Source organism: Pipistrellus kuhlii, unplaced genomic scaffold (assembly GCF_014108245.1).
Source record: "Pipistrellus kuhlii isolate mPipKuh1 unplaced genomic scaffold, mPipKuh1.p scaffold_m20_p_143, whole genome shotgun sequence".
Lineage (NCBI taxonomy): Eukaryota > Metazoa > Chordata > Mammalia > Chiroptera > Vespertilionidae > Pipistrellus > Pipistrellus kuhlii.
In genome coordinates, this window is record NW_023425453.1 from 23,968 (window position 1) to 38,332 (window position 14,365).

At 59.7% G+C, this 14,365-nt stretch overlaps 1 protein-coding gene across 2 annotated transcripts in view; it reads left to right on the top strand.

The window, feature by feature from the left end:
* ARNT2 (aryl hydrocarbon receptor nuclear translocator 2) overlaps nucleotides 1-14,365 on the top strand; it is a 48,324-nt gene that overhangs the window by 21,984 nt on the left and 11,975 nt on the right. For both annotated transcript variants that reach the window (XM_045581611.1, XM_045581612.1), the window contains exons 5-9: nucleotides 1,685-1,787; nucleotides 2,959-3,024; nucleotides 3,870-3,955; nucleotides 10,696-10,772; nucleotides 14,182-14,316. In XM_045581611.1, the coding sequence (XP_045437567.1) occupies nucleotides 1,685-1,787; nucleotides 2,959-3,024; nucleotides 3,870-3,955; nucleotides 10,696-10,772; nucleotides 14,182-14,316 (467 nt within the window). The remainder of the gene's footprint in view (nucleotides 1-1,684; nucleotides 1,788-2,958; nucleotides 3,025-3,869; nucleotides 3,956-10,695; nucleotides 10,773-14,181; nucleotides 14,317-14,365) is intronic.

The following is a 14,365-nucleotide window of genomic DNA, read 5'->3' on the forward strand; positions in this document are numbered from 1 at the left end:
AGCCCCCGCTGCCCTCCTCGCCGCCCGCCTCGTTGGCTTCTCGTTAGCGCCTCCCCTCTGTGCTGGGGTCCGGAGTGGGCACACACACAGACGCTGCTTGGCAGGCGCTCTATCCACTGAGCCACACCGGCCAGGGCGGTTTGCCTCCATTTTTTTATTATTTTTTTTTTAAAAACAGAACAAAACAAAACACGACAGGATACGACGTTTCCCGTTTCTCTCCAGGATTGCTTTGACGGAAGCATCCTGATTTTTATTTGTGTTCCAGCGTCTTAGGAATGCACAGCCTTCCCGGGTGATTTCATATCCAAGACAAACGTCCGGTTCTCCTCCGACAAAAAATAAAAACAAAAAGAGCTGAGCCTTCGTGGCCGAGCGCCGACCTCGCAACCAGGAGGTCAGGGTTCGATTCTCGGTCAGGGCGCAGGCCCGGGGTGCCGGCTCCATTCCTAGTTTGGGGCGTGCGGGAGGCGAGTTGGTCGGTGATTCTGTCATCGTGGATGTTTCTAGCTTTCTTCCTCTCTAAAATCAGTAAAAAATATATATATTTTTAAAAAATTCATATCAATGTTCCCGGCTGGTGTGGCTCAGTGGATAGAGCGTCGGCCTGTGGACTGAAGGGTCCCGGGTTCACTTCCAGCTCAGGGCACAGGCCCAGGTTGCGGGCTTGATCCCCTTGTGTGGGCTGTGCAGGAGGCAGCTAATCCATGATTTTCTCTCATTACAGATATTTCTATCTATCCCTCCTCCGTCCTCTCTGAAATCACTTATATATATATATATATATATATATATATATTGTTTTAATTGATTTTTTACAGAGAGGAAGGGAGAGGGATAGAGAGCTAGAAACATTGATGAGAGAGAAACATCCATCAGCTGCCTCCTGCACACCTCAACTGGGGATGAGCCCACATCCAAGGTCCATGCCCTTGACTGGAATCGGACCCGGGACCCTTCAGTCTGCAGGCCGACGCTCTATCCACGGAGCCACACCAGTTTGGGCTAGAAATACCTCTTTATATAAAACACTAAGCGACCATTACAAGCTGTTGACCGAACAACCGGGCGACCAGTTGCTATGACGTGCACTGACCACCAGGGGGCAGACACTCAGTGCAGGAACTTCCCCCTGGGGGTCAGTGTGCAGCCAACCTCCCACGGTCCCGCCCCCCCCCCCCAATCCAGCTCCGGACTGGGTGAGAGGCCTGATCGCCAACCTGGCCGAGGGACCCCACCTGTGCACGAATTCATGCACCGGGCCTCTAGTCCTTTTAAAAAAGAAAACAGGCCCTTGGGATGGTGCAGAGTGTACCGCCCCCTGCACTTCCTGCCAAAGGAACTTGCAGGCAAAGGATGCTGGGAACTTGCAGGCAAAGGATGCTGGGAACTTGCAAGCAAAGGATGCTGGGAACTTGCAGGCAAAGGATGCTGGGAACTTGCAGGCAAAGGATGCTGGGAACTTGCAGGCAAAGGATGCTGGGAACTCTCGGGACCAGGGGCGGGCGCGACCCTGTGGGTTCTCATTGCAGAGCGGGTGCAGCCAGCTCCCTGCCCCTGCCCCACCCCCCGAGGCCCACAGGCTGAGGCGAAGGCTGATGCACCGCCCTGCTCTCTCTCTCTCTCTCTCTCTCTCTCTCTCTCTCCCTCTCTCTCTCTCTCTCTCTTTCTCTCCCCCCCTCAGGCCGGATCCTGGACCTGAAGACGGGGACCGTGAAGAAGGAGGGGCAGCAGTCCTCCATGCGCATGTGCATGGGCTCCAGGCGCTCCTTCATCTGCAGGATGAGGTCTGTCTGGGTGGGCTGTGGGCGTGGCTGCAGTGGTGCTGGGCGTGACTTCGGCTGGCGGTGGGCGTGGCCGTGATGACTGTGGGCGTGGCCTCAGTGGGTGGTGTGTGGTTGGAGTGGTGGGCATGGCTTTGGCAGGGGTGGGCGTGACCATAGTGGTTATGGGCGTGGCCTCAGTGGGTGTGGTTGCAGTGGTGGGCGTGGCTTTTGGCAGGTGGTGGGTGTGGCCGCAGTAGTTGTGGGCGTGGCTTAGGCGGGTGGTGGGTGTGGTTCTGGTGATGATAGACATTTTTTTGGTGGGTGGTGGGCGTGGCTACAGTGGAGGATCGCCTCCGTGGCTGGTGGGAGGGTGGGGGTGTGGGGGTGAGGCACACAGGCCACCTTGGGTTCGCTGCTGTGGCTTCCTCTTCTCTCTCTCTCTCTCTCCCTCTCTCTCTCTCTCTCTCTTTTAAAGAGTTTTAAAGCTTCTTTTATGCATTTGAATTTTTTAAGAAAATATATTGATTTTTTTACAGAGAGGAAAGGATAGAGAGTCAGAAACATCGATGAGAGAGAAACATCTATCAGCTGTCTCCTGCACGCCCCCTCCTGCATGCAACCAAGGTCCATGCCCTTGACCAGAATCAGACCTGGGACCCTTGAGTCCGCAGGCCGATGCTCTGTCCACTGAGCCACACCGGTTTTGGTGCTTCCTCTTCTCTTTTATCTTCTGTTGAACCCTCACCTGAGGATATTTTTTCCGTTGGTTTTTAGAGAGAGCGGGAGGGAGGGAGGAAGAGAAGAGGAGAGGGAGGGAGGGAGTGGGGTGAGAGGGAGGGAGAAACACCCACCCGGTATAATTGACTCGCTTATTGTTAAACCTATCATTATTGATCTCAGAGTGGAAGGGAGGGAGGGAGAGAGAGAGAGAGAGAGAGAGAGAGAGAGAGAGAGGGAGAGATGGAGGGAGAGAAACATCCATGAGGAGAGAGGATCATGGATTGGCTGCCTCCTGCACGCCACCTCCTGGGGATCAAGCCCACAACCCGGGCCCGGGCCCTGACCGGGATTCGAACCCTGACCTCCTGGTTCCCAGGCCGATGCTCAGCTGCGGAGCCGCGCCGGCCGGGCCCTGTATGATTCATAGCTGGCCCGGGCCTTCGCTTACGCTAACGTGTCTTTCGACTCTTAGGTGTGGGAATGCTCCGCTGGACCACCTGCCGCTCAGCAGGATCACCACCATGAGGAAGCGGTTCAGGTCCGTAGGGTTTGTTTTTCTTTATGGTGTTTCTGGGCGCTGCTGGGAGGTAGCTGAGGGCCCTAAGCTGGGGAGTAGTTGAATGTGGAGAGGAGTCGCTGGGCGTAGAGAGGAATAGCTGAGCAGGGAGAGGAGTAGCTGAACATGGAGAGGAGTAGCTGAGCAGGGATAGGAGTAGCTGGGTGTGGAGGAGTAGCTGGGTGTGGAGAGGAGTAGCTGAGCGGGGAGAGGAGTAGCTGGGCATGGAGAGGAGTAGCTGATGTGGAGAGGAGTATCTGGGTGTGGAGAGGAGTATCTGGGTGTGGAGAGGAGTAGCTGATGTGGAGAGGAGTATCTGGGTGTGGAGAGGAGTAGCTGGTTGGGGAGAGGAGTAGCTGGGCGTGGAGAAGAGTATCTGGGTGTGGATAGGAGTAGCTGGTTGGGGAGAGGAGTAGCTGGGCGTGGAGAGGAGAAGCTGGGTGTGGAGAGGAGTAGCTGGTTGGGGAGAGGAGTAGCTGGGTGTGGAGAGGAGAAGCTGGGTGTGGAGAGGAGTAGCTGGGTGTGGAGAGGAGTAGCTGGGTGTGGAGGGGAGAAGCTGGGTGTGGAGAGGAGTAGCCGGATATGGAGAGGGGCTGAGTGTGGGGAGGACCAGGAGACCCAGCACGCCGGGTCTCTGGGGCTGAGATGAGAAAGGGAGCTGGGGGACGCGGGTATTTATTTTCGACTCTCAGACTCCGCGGAAGGAGGGGAAACAGTCAAGATTCAAAACCTCCAGGCGAACCAGGGAGCCCGGTGGGTGGCTCGGGTGCGGGAGGAGCCGCCGGGCCCCTCGCCTGAGCCCCGGGCGGGGGCCCTTCTTCCCGCAGGAACGGCCTGGGGCCCGTGAAGGAAGGGGAGGCGCAGTACGCCGTGGTCCACTGCACCGGCTACATCAAGGCCTGGCCGCCCGCGGGTGAGCAGCCGCCGCCTGCGTCCCCTCCCCCCTCCCCCCTCCCCCCGCACCGGCCCGCCGTCTGTCGCCCCCCGCGTGTCATAAAGCCCGAGGTGTTTGTGTGGGGGTGGTTAGGGGCGATCAGGCTGGCAGGGGGGCGGTTAGGGGCGACCAGGCTGGCAGGGGAGCGGTTAGGGGCGATCAGGCTGGCAGGGGGGCGGTTAGGGGCAATCAGGCTGGCAGGGGAGCGGTTAGGGGCAATCAGGCTGGCAGAGGAGTGGTTAGGGGGCGATCAGGCTGGCAGGGGAGCTGTTAGGGGCTGATCAGGCTGGCGAGGGAGCGGTTAGGGGGCGATCAGGCTGGCAGGGGGGCGGTTAGGGGGCGATCAGGCTGGCAGGGGGGCGGTTAGGGGGCGATCAGGCTGGCAGGGGGGCGGTTAGGGGGCGATCAGGCTGGCAGGGGAGCGGTTAGGGGCGATCAGGCTGGCAGGGGGGCGGTTAGGGGGCGATCAGGCTGGCAGGGGAGTGGTTAGGGGCGATCAGGCTGGCAGGGGAGTGGTTAGGGGGCTGATCAGGCTGGCAGGGGGGCGGTTAGGGGCGATCGGGCAGGCAGGGGGGCGGTTAGGGGGCAATCAGGCTGGCAGGGGAGCGGTTAGGGGGCAATCAGGCTGGCAGGGGAGCTGTTAGGGGCTGATCAGGCTGGCGAGGGAGCGGTTAGGGGGCGATCAGGCTGGCAGGGGGCGGTTAGGGGGCGATCAGGCTGGCAGGGGAGCGGTTAGGGGGCGACCAGGCTGGCAGGGGAGCGGTTAGGGGGCGACCAGGCTGGCAGGGGAGCGGTTAGGGGCGATCAGGCTGGCAGGGGGGTGGTTAGGGGGCGACCAGGCTGGCAGGCAGAAGGAAGAGGAACTGGCCGGTGTAAGGACAGTTTCTGGCCCCACCCGCTCGCTCCTGGCACAGTATTGGGGCTCCAGGCGCACAGCACCCGCCAGTAGCCCCCGATAGATGGCCGTAAGCCTAACACGCGGCGTCCTGCGGGGGAGCTGGGGGGAGGGGGCCGGCCGGGTGCAGGCAGGGCGGCCGGGGTGGGCGCGGGGGGTGGCGGGCGGCTCTGTGCTGGGAGTGCCCGGGGACGGGGCGGCCGGCCGTGGGACGGGTGACGGGCGAGGCCTGGAAACTTGGCCCCGGGCGGTGGGTGGCAGCAGCCGGTGTTTGTGTTGGAGGAGGAGGGAGGTGATTTCGGCCTGGAAGTATGTGAGGGGGAGGCGCAGGGGGGAGGAGGGACTGTCCTGCTGAGCGCGGGGCCAGGGGGCGCCCTGGGGACCACGTGGACAAAAAGAAAAAAGAAGAAAGTGCCCCCAAAGCACATTTTTTTAACTCCGAAGGGAAAAATGAGCACAGGAGCCCCGGCCGGTGTTGCCCAGTGGATAGAGCGTCGGCCTGCGGACTGAAAGGTCCCGGGTTCGATTCCGGTCAAGGGCATGTACCTTGGTTGCAGGTACATCCCCAGTAGCGGGTGTGCAGGAGGCAGCTGGCCGATGTTTCTCTCTCATCGATGTTTCTAACTCTCTATCCCTCTCCCTTCCTCTCTATTAAAAAAATCAATAATATATATATATATATATATATAAAAAGATTAAAAAAATTTATCTAAGCCTCAGCCAATTTGGCTCAGTGGATAGAGCGTCGGCCTGCGGACTGAGGGGTCCGGGGTTCGATTCCGGTCGAGGCCATGTACCTTAGTTGCGGTCATGTCCCCAGTAGGGAGTGTGCCAGAGGCAGCTGATCAATGTTTCTCTCTCATCGATGCTTCTGGCTCTCTCTCCCTCTCCCTTCCTCTCTGTTAAAAAAAAAAAAAATCTATAAAATATATTAAAAGGAAAATGAACAAAGGATAGAAAGAGACTGTTAAAAGCGCACGCACACACACATGCATGTGCATGCACACCACACACACACATAACACATGTGCACACGTGCGCAACACATACACGCACACACACGCTAAGCCTTTGGGGGACTCATCACTGCGGAACCGAAATAACCAGATAACCATCCCTTCTGACCTACCCAAATACCGTATTTCCCGGCGTATGAGACGACCCCCTAATTTTTTTTTTTTTACAGTTAAAACCTAGGTTTGGGCCCCTATTCGCTGTATAGGACTACCCCCCACTTCCGAGGCAACACCAGTTCTTTTTTTAACAGGCCAATCTGAGCAGGCCTTTTACTAGGCTTCTTTCGTTTCAAAAGTCGTCTTATACACCGGAAACCACGGGAGCAAAAAAAAAAAAAAAAAAGGACAAAAGAAAGACATGGCGCCTGTGAGATTCAGAAGCAGGACGGGCGGGCGGACAGGCGTGCGTGGTGCTGGTGGGAGTCCACGCCGGCACAGTCCGCCCGGACAGCACCCCCCGCCCTGCCCTGCGTGCTCAGGGCCTTACGCGGTGCCTTCCGGAACCTTCAGGGATCGCACTGGGAGGGGCTCCTCCTAAGGAGGACCCTGAATCCCTCTAGACGCCAGCCAGGGAGGACTGGTCAGAAAAAGCGTGGCCCGGCCGGTGTGGCTCAGTGGCTAGAGCGTCGGCCTGCGGGCGGAAGGGTCCCGGGTTCGATTCCGGTCAGGGGCATGGACCTTGGTTGCGGGCACATCCCCAGTGGGGGGCGTGCAGGAAGCAGCTGATCGATGATTCTGTCAAAGTTTCTGACTCTGTCCCCCTGTCTTCCTTTCTGTAAAAAAAAAAAATATATATATATATATATATATTTTTAATGTATTTTATTGATTTTACACAGAGAGGAATTGAGAGAGAGAGTTAGAAACGTCGATGAGAGAGAAACATCGACCAGCTGCCTCTGGCACACCCCCCTCCGGGGACGTGCCCGCAACCAAGGTCCATGCCCCTGACCAGAATCGAACCCGGGACCCTTCAGTCCGCAGGCCGACGCTCTACCCACTGAGCCACACCGGTTTCGGCTGATCGATGTTTCTGTCAGCGTTTCTGACTCTCTGTCCTTCTGGCTTCCTCTCTGTAAAAAAATCAATAAAATATTAAAACACGCACACACACACACACACGCACACATACACACACACACACACATACACACACACACACACACACACACAAAGTAGCAAAGTTACAGTGGTGGTGGGGGTCACCATACCACGAGGCCCTGTCTGAGGGGGCCGAGGCATCAGGAAGGCGGAGAAGCACAGCTCTAACCACTGAGCAGCACCGGCCGGGGCCGGGACACGTTTCCAGGAAGGCAGAGGCGGCCATCCGGCCGCGGGCCCCTTACCTCCCGCCCCCCCCAGCCAGGCCACGGGGCCCGGAGCCGGGGGCGGCCCCTCGCTCTGCCTCGTAAAGCGGCCGCGGGGAATGCGGGCCCGCCCGCGCGCGCCCATGAGCTCAGCGGCCCGCGGTGTAAACAGTGAGTGACCTGCTCCTGGGAGCCAGCCTTCCCAGCACGGCCTGGCCGGGCCGGCCGGAGGTGCCCCGGGGGGAGGGGGGGCAGGAGCCAGCAGGAGCCTCGTCAACAGATTCTTAGGGCCCTGGCTGGTGCGGCTCAGTGGGTAGAGCGTCGGCTTGCGGGACTGAAAGGTCCCGGGTTCGATTCCGGTCAAGGGCGTGTACCTTGGTTGCGGGCATATCCCCAGCAGGGGGCGTGCAGGAGGCAGCTGATCCAAGATTCTCTCTCATCATGGATGTCTCTCTCTCGCTCTCCCCTCTCCCTTCCTCTCTGACATCAATAAAAATAAAATAAATAAAAGAGTCTTAGACAGCCCACCGGCGACCTGCGTGCTCCCTCCTGAGTCCGCGTTGAGCACACACGTCATGGAACATTCCGGTCACTTCCGGAGCCCCTCCAGGCACACCGGGGCCTTCCCGGGGAGCCTGACAGCATTTCATTCTTAAAAAAATATATATATATATAGTATTGTTGTTTTTTTTTTTTTTTTTTTTTTTTTACAGAGAGGAAGGGAGAGAGAGAGAGAAACATCCATGAGGAGAGAGAGACATCCACCGGCTGCCTCCTGCACGCCCCACACTGGAGATCAAGCCCGCAGCCCAGGCCTGTGCTCTTGACCGGGACTCGAACCCGGGACCCTTCGGTCTGCAGGCCGGCGCTCTGCCCACTGAGCCACACCGGCCAGGACCTGTTTGCACGCATTTTGCCCGGTGCTGGGCCGGCCCCTGCTCAGCAGGCCCCGGCGTCTCTCTGCAGGGGGTGGGGGTGGCGGGGGTGGAATTTTTCTAGATGGTTCCAAGCAGCTCTGCTCCCAGCTCGCTCCCCTCACACCCGGGAGCCCCGTCTCCGTTTCCCGGATCCGTGTTCTGTGCCCCGGACAGTTTGGCCCCAATGTCCTGCTTCGCTTCTGACAAATTCCTGGAGTTTCTCAATCCCAACCTGCTAGTCATGGTTCCTGTTTATTCTTATTTTATTTGTTTATTTATTTTTAGTTGATGTCAGAGAGGAAGGGAAAGGGAGAAAGAGGTAGAAACATCATTTCCTTCCGATGTGTGGCTCAGTGGATAGAGCCTCAGCCTGCGGACTGAAGGGTCCCGGGTTCGATTCCGGTCAAGGGCATGTGTCTTGGCAGCCGGCACATCCCCAGTGGGGGGTGTGTGCAGGAGGCAGCTGATGGATGTTTTTCTCTCATCGATGTTTCTAACTCTCTGTCCCTCTCTCTTCCTCTCTGTAAAAAGTCAATAAAATATATTTTAAAAAAAGGCACATGCCCTTGACTGGAATCGAACCCGGGACCCTTGAGTCTGCAGGCCGACGCTCTATCCATTGAGCCACACCAGTTAGGCCTTAAATGATTTTTAAAAAATAAATTTTTATTGATCTTAGAGAGGAAGGGAGAGGGAGAGAGAATTAGAAACATCCATGAGGAGAGAGAATCATGGGTCGGCTGCCTCCTGCACGCCCCCCACTGGGGATGGAGCACGCCACCCGGGCCTGTGCCCTTGACCGGGAATCGAACCCTGACCTGCTGGTTCCTAGGTGGATGCTCAACCCCTGAGCCACAGTCCCCTCCTTTCATCATTGTTTAAACGACGCTTCCCAAACGCATTCGCTCAGGAAACTTTATTTTTTTCATTATTTTTTTTGTCTAACGCGATTGCTCTCCCCAGAGAGGATGCTGGCAGGCGCTGGGAGCCAGTGGCCTGGATTCCTCTCCTCGGAATTCCTCCCCCGCCCCCGTATGGCGGAATGCAGGAAAATATGTCTTCATTCACACGTGAGGGTCTGAGTCCAGGTCATACGCCCCGGCTGGGGGCAGGGCCAGGGCGAGCGGGGCCCCGTGTGAGGCTCGGAGAAACACGTCTTTAGCTAATCCTCCCCCCACGGTCGTTTTCCTTGGAGTTTTACAAAACACGTGTTTTACTGATTTCTTACAGAGAGGAAGGGAGAGGGGCAGAGAGCCAGAAACATCGATGAGAGAGAATCATGGATCAGCTGCCTCCTGCACCCCCCCACTGGGGATGTGCCCGCATCCAAGGTGCATGCTGCCCCTGGCCGGAATCGAACCCGGGACCCTTCCATTCACAGGCCGGCGCTCTCTCCACTGAGCCACACCAGCCAGGGCCTGAGAAGCATTGCTGGCTGGTGCCGAATTTCCTCCTGAAGAGCAGCTTCTAGTTCCACTTGGTGTGTGTGTCTCTGTGTGTGTGTGTGTGTCTCTGTGTGTGTCTCTGTGTGTCTGTGTGTGTCTCTGTGTGTGACTGTGTGTGTGTCTGTGTCTCTGTGTGTGTCTATGTGTGTCTATGTGTGTCTGTGTCTCTGTGTGTCTCTGTGTGTCTATGTGTGTGTCTCTGTGTGTCTGTGTGTCTGTGTGTGTCTGTGTCTCTGTGTGTCTCTGTGTGTGACTGTGTGTGTCTGTGTGTCTCTGTGTGTGTTTGTGTGTGTTTATGTATGTGTTTCTGTGTGTGTCTGTGTCTGTGTGTGTCTGTCTCTCTGTGTGTATGTCTGTGTGTGTCTCTGTGTGTGTCTGTGTCTCTGTGTGTGTCTCTCTGTGTCTGTGTCTCTGTGTGTGTCTGTGTCTCTGTGTGTGTTTCTGTGTGTGTCTCTGTGTCTGTGTCTCTGTGTGTGTGTCTGTGTGTGTGTCTCTGTGTGTGTGTGTCTCTGTGTGTGTCTGTGTCTCTGTGTGTGTGTCTCTCTGTGTCTGTGTCTCTGTGTGTGTCTGTGTGTCTCTGTGAGTGTGTGCCTGTGTGTGTGCCTCCGTGTATGTTTGCATCTGTGTGTCTCTGTGTGTCTGTGTGTGTCTGTGTGTGTGAGTCTGAGTGTGTGTGTGTCTTACTGGGGTTTATTCACACATAATGGGGTTCAGGAAGGGCCCACTGGGCTTGGAAAACCCACCAGGGAATCGTCAAAATGTTGCTCCAATGGCCAGGACACTCCTTCCTACGAAAATCCCGCTCTGGTCTGAACCCGTGTGGCTCAGTGTCAGCGTCGGTCTGCGGACTGAAGGGTCCCGGGTTCGATTCCGGTCAAGGGCATGGACCTTGGTTGCGGGCACATCCCCAGTGGGGGGGTGCAGGAGGCAGCTGATGGATGTTTCTCTCTCATCGATGTTTCTAGCTCTCTGTCCCTCTCTCTTCCTCTCTGTGAAAGATCAGTAAAATATCTATTAAAAATGTATGTATTTTAAGAAGAAGGACGTCAGGCAGGGAGAGGAGCCGGCGGGGGCTGGTGGGCCCGCGTCCCGGGGCCCTTTGCCCCCTTCCCGCTCGCCTGACGCTGCCTCTCTTTCAGGAATGACCATCCCCGAGGAGGACGCCGAGGTGGGGCAGGGCAGCAAGTACTGCCTGGTGGCCATCGGCCGGCTGCAGGTGAGGTGCTGGGCGGAGGGCGCCCCTCCCCCGGGCCGGGCATGGCACAGGGGCCTGGGGGTGTGGGGTCCCCCTGCTCCGGTGCGTTCAGACGGGTGCGGCTGTGGGTGTCACCCTGCTCCTGTGCGTTCGGACGGGTGCGGGTCCGGGGTCTCCCTGCTCCTGTGCGTTCAGACGGGTGCGGGTGTGGGGTCCCCCTGCTCCTGTGCGTTAGGACGGGTGTGGGTCCGGGGTCTGCCAGCTCCTGTGCGTTCAGACGGGTGCGGGTCCGGGGTCTGTGGGTCCGGGGTCCCCCTGCTCCTGTGCGTTCAGACGGGTGCGGGTCCGGGGTCTGTGGGTCCGGGGTCTCCCTGCTCCTGTGCGTTCAGACGGGTGCGGGTCCGGGGTCTCCCTGCTCCTGTGCGTTCAGACGGGTGCGGGTCCGGGGGTCTGTGGGTCCGGGGTCTCCCTGCTCCTGTGCATTCAGACGGGTGCGGGTCCGGGGTCTCCCTGCTCCTGTGCGTTCAGACGGGTGCGGGTCTGGGGTCTCCCAGCTCCTGTGCGTTCAGACGGGTGTGGGTCCGGGGTCTCCCAGCTCCTGTGCGTTCAGACGGGTGCGGGTCCGGGGTCTGTGGGTCCGGGGTCTCCCTGCTCCTGTGCGTTCAGACGGGTGCGGGTCCGGGGTCTCCCTGCTCCTGTGCGTTCAGACGGGTGTGGGTCCGGGTCTGCCAGCTCCTGTGCGTTCAAACGGGTGTGGGTGTGGGTGTCACCCTGCTCCTGTGCGTTCAGACGGGTGCGGGTGTGGGTGTCACCCTGCTCCTGTGCGTTCAGACGGGTGCGGGTGTGGGTGTCACCCTGCTCCTGTGCGTTCAGACGGGTGCGGGTGTGGGTGTCACCCTGCTCCTGTGCGTTCAGACGGGTGCGGGTGCGGGGTCTGTGGGTCCGGGGTCCCCAGCTCCTGTGCGTTCAGACGGGTGCGGGTGTGGGGTCTGTGGGTCCGGGGTCCCCAGCTCCTGTGCGTTCAGACGGGTGCGGGTCCGGGGTCTCCCTGCTCCTGTGCGTTCAGACGGGTGCGGGTGTGGGGTCTGTGGGTCCGGGGTCCCCAGCTCCTGTGCGTTCAGACGGGTGCGGGTCCGGGGTCTCCCTGCTCCTGTGCGTTCAGACGGGTGCGGGTGCGGGGTCTGTGGGTCCGGGGTCCCCAGCTCCTGTGCGTTCAGACGGGTGCGGGTGTGGGGTCTGTGGGTCCGGGGTCCCCAGCTCCTGTGCGTTCAGACGGGTGCGGGTCCGGGGTCTCCCTGCTCCTGTGCGTTCAGACGGGTGCGGGTGTGGGTGTCACCCAGCTCCTGTGCGTTCAGACGGGTGCGGGTGTGGGGTCCCCCTGCTCCTGTGCGTTCAGACGGGTGCGGGTGTGGGGTCTCCCTGCTCCTGTGCGTTCAGACGGGTGCGGGTGTGGGGTCCCCCTGCTCCTGTGCGTTCAGACGGGTGCGGGTCCGGGTCCCGCTCTGGGAGGAGGGGAGGCTGGGCCGGGAGCAGAGGGAGCTGGAGTGCAGACCGCTGGGTGCACCCTAGGCCTGGAGCGCTCCGACCCCCACACGCGTGCACTCCGACCCCCACACGTGTGCTCTCCGACCCCCACACGTGTGCACTCCGACCCCCACACGTGTGCACTCCGACCCCCACACGTGTGTACTCTGACCCCCACACGTGTGTACTCTGACCCCCACACGTGTGTACTCTGACCCCCACACCTGTAAACTCTGACCCTCACACGTGTGCACTCCGACCCCCACACCTGTAAACTCTGACCCTCACACGTGTGTACTCTGACCCCCACACGTGTGCACTCTGACCCCCATACATGTGTACTCTGACCCCCACACGTGTGCACTCTGACCCCCACACATGTGCACTCTGACCCCCACACATGTGTACTCTGACCCCCACACGTGTGCACTCTGACCCCCACACATGTGCACTCTGACCCCCACACACGTGTACTCTGACCCCCACAGGTGTGCACTCCAATCCCCACACGTGTGCACTCCGACCCCTACACGTGTGCACTCCGACCCCTCTCACAGTCCAGGACTGCTGGCTCCCAACTGCCTGGCTGCCTGCCTTCCTGATTGCCCCTAACTGCTTCTGCCTGCCAGCATGATCACCCCTAACCACTCCCCTGCCAGCCTGGCTGATGTCTAACTGCTCCTCTGCAGCCTGATTGCTCCTAACTGCCCTCCCCTGCCAGTCTGATCACCCCTATCTGCCCTCCCCTGCCAACCTGATCGCCCCCTAACCACTCCCCTGCCAGCCTGATTGCCCCTAACTGCCCTCCCCTGCCAGCCTGATCACCCCTAACCACTCCCCTGCCAGCCTGATTGCCCCTAACTGCCCTCCCCTGCCAGCCTGATCACCCCCTAACCACTCCCCTGCCAGCCTGGCTGATGTCTAACTGCTCCTCTGCCAGCCTGATTGCTCCTAACTGCCCTCCCCTGCCAGTCTGATCACCCCTATCTGCCCTCCCCTGCCAACCTGATCGCCCCCTAACCACTCCCCTGCCAGCCTGATTGCCCCTAACTGCCCTCCCCTGCCAGCCTGATTGATGTCTAACTGCTCCCCTGCCAGTCTGTTTGCCCCTAACTGCCCTCCCCTGCAGGCCTGGTCCTCCCCTAACTGCGCTCCCCTGCAGGCCTAGTCCTCCCCTAACTGCCCTCCCTGCAGGCCTGGTCCTCCCCTAACTGCCCTCCCCTGCAGGCCTAGTCCTCCCCTAACTTCCCTCCCCTGCAGGCCTAGTCCTCCCCTAACTTCCCTCCCCTGCAGGCCTGGTCCTCCCCTAACTTCCCTCCCCTGCAGGCCTGGTCCTCCCCTAACTGCCCTCCCCTGCAGGCCTGGTCCTCCCCTAACTGCCCTCCCTGCAGGCCTGGTCCTCCCCTAACTTCCCTCCCCTGCAGGCCTGGTCCTCCCCTAACTGCCCTCCCCTGCAGGCCTGGTCCTCCCCTAACTGCCCTCCCTGCAGGCCTGGTCCTCCCCTAACTTCCCTCCCCTGCAGGCCTAGTCCTCCCCTAACTGCCCTCCCTGCAGGCCTGGTCCTCCCCTAACTGCCCTCCCTGCAGGCCTGGTCCTCCCCTAACTGCCCTCCCCTGCAGGCCTGGTCCTCCCCTAACTGCCCTCCCCTGCCGGCCATCTTGTGTCCACATGGGGTCCGCCATCTTGTGTGTCGGAGCGACGGTCCATCTGCGCATCACCTCTTGATTCCGTACGATAGGTTATGCAGAACAGGATATCGCGAAAGTCAGGCGACAACCTTTCCATTAAAACGCCCCTCGCTTTCCCTGACATTGGCTGGGCCGCAGCGCTCCTGGCGTGGCCGGCTCCGCGGACCGGCGCCCCTCCTCCTCCTCCTCCTCCTCCTCCTCACTCGGCGCCCCCGCAGGTGACCAGCTCCCCGGTGTGCATGGACATGAGCGGGATGGCGGTGCCCACGGAGTTCCTGTCGCGGCACAGCGCCGACGGCCTCATCACCTTCGTGGACCCCCGCTGCATCAGCGTCATCGGCTACCAGCCCCAGGTGGGTGCCGCGGGGACGGCCCCGCCTCCTGAGCTCCGGGCGCGGCTCC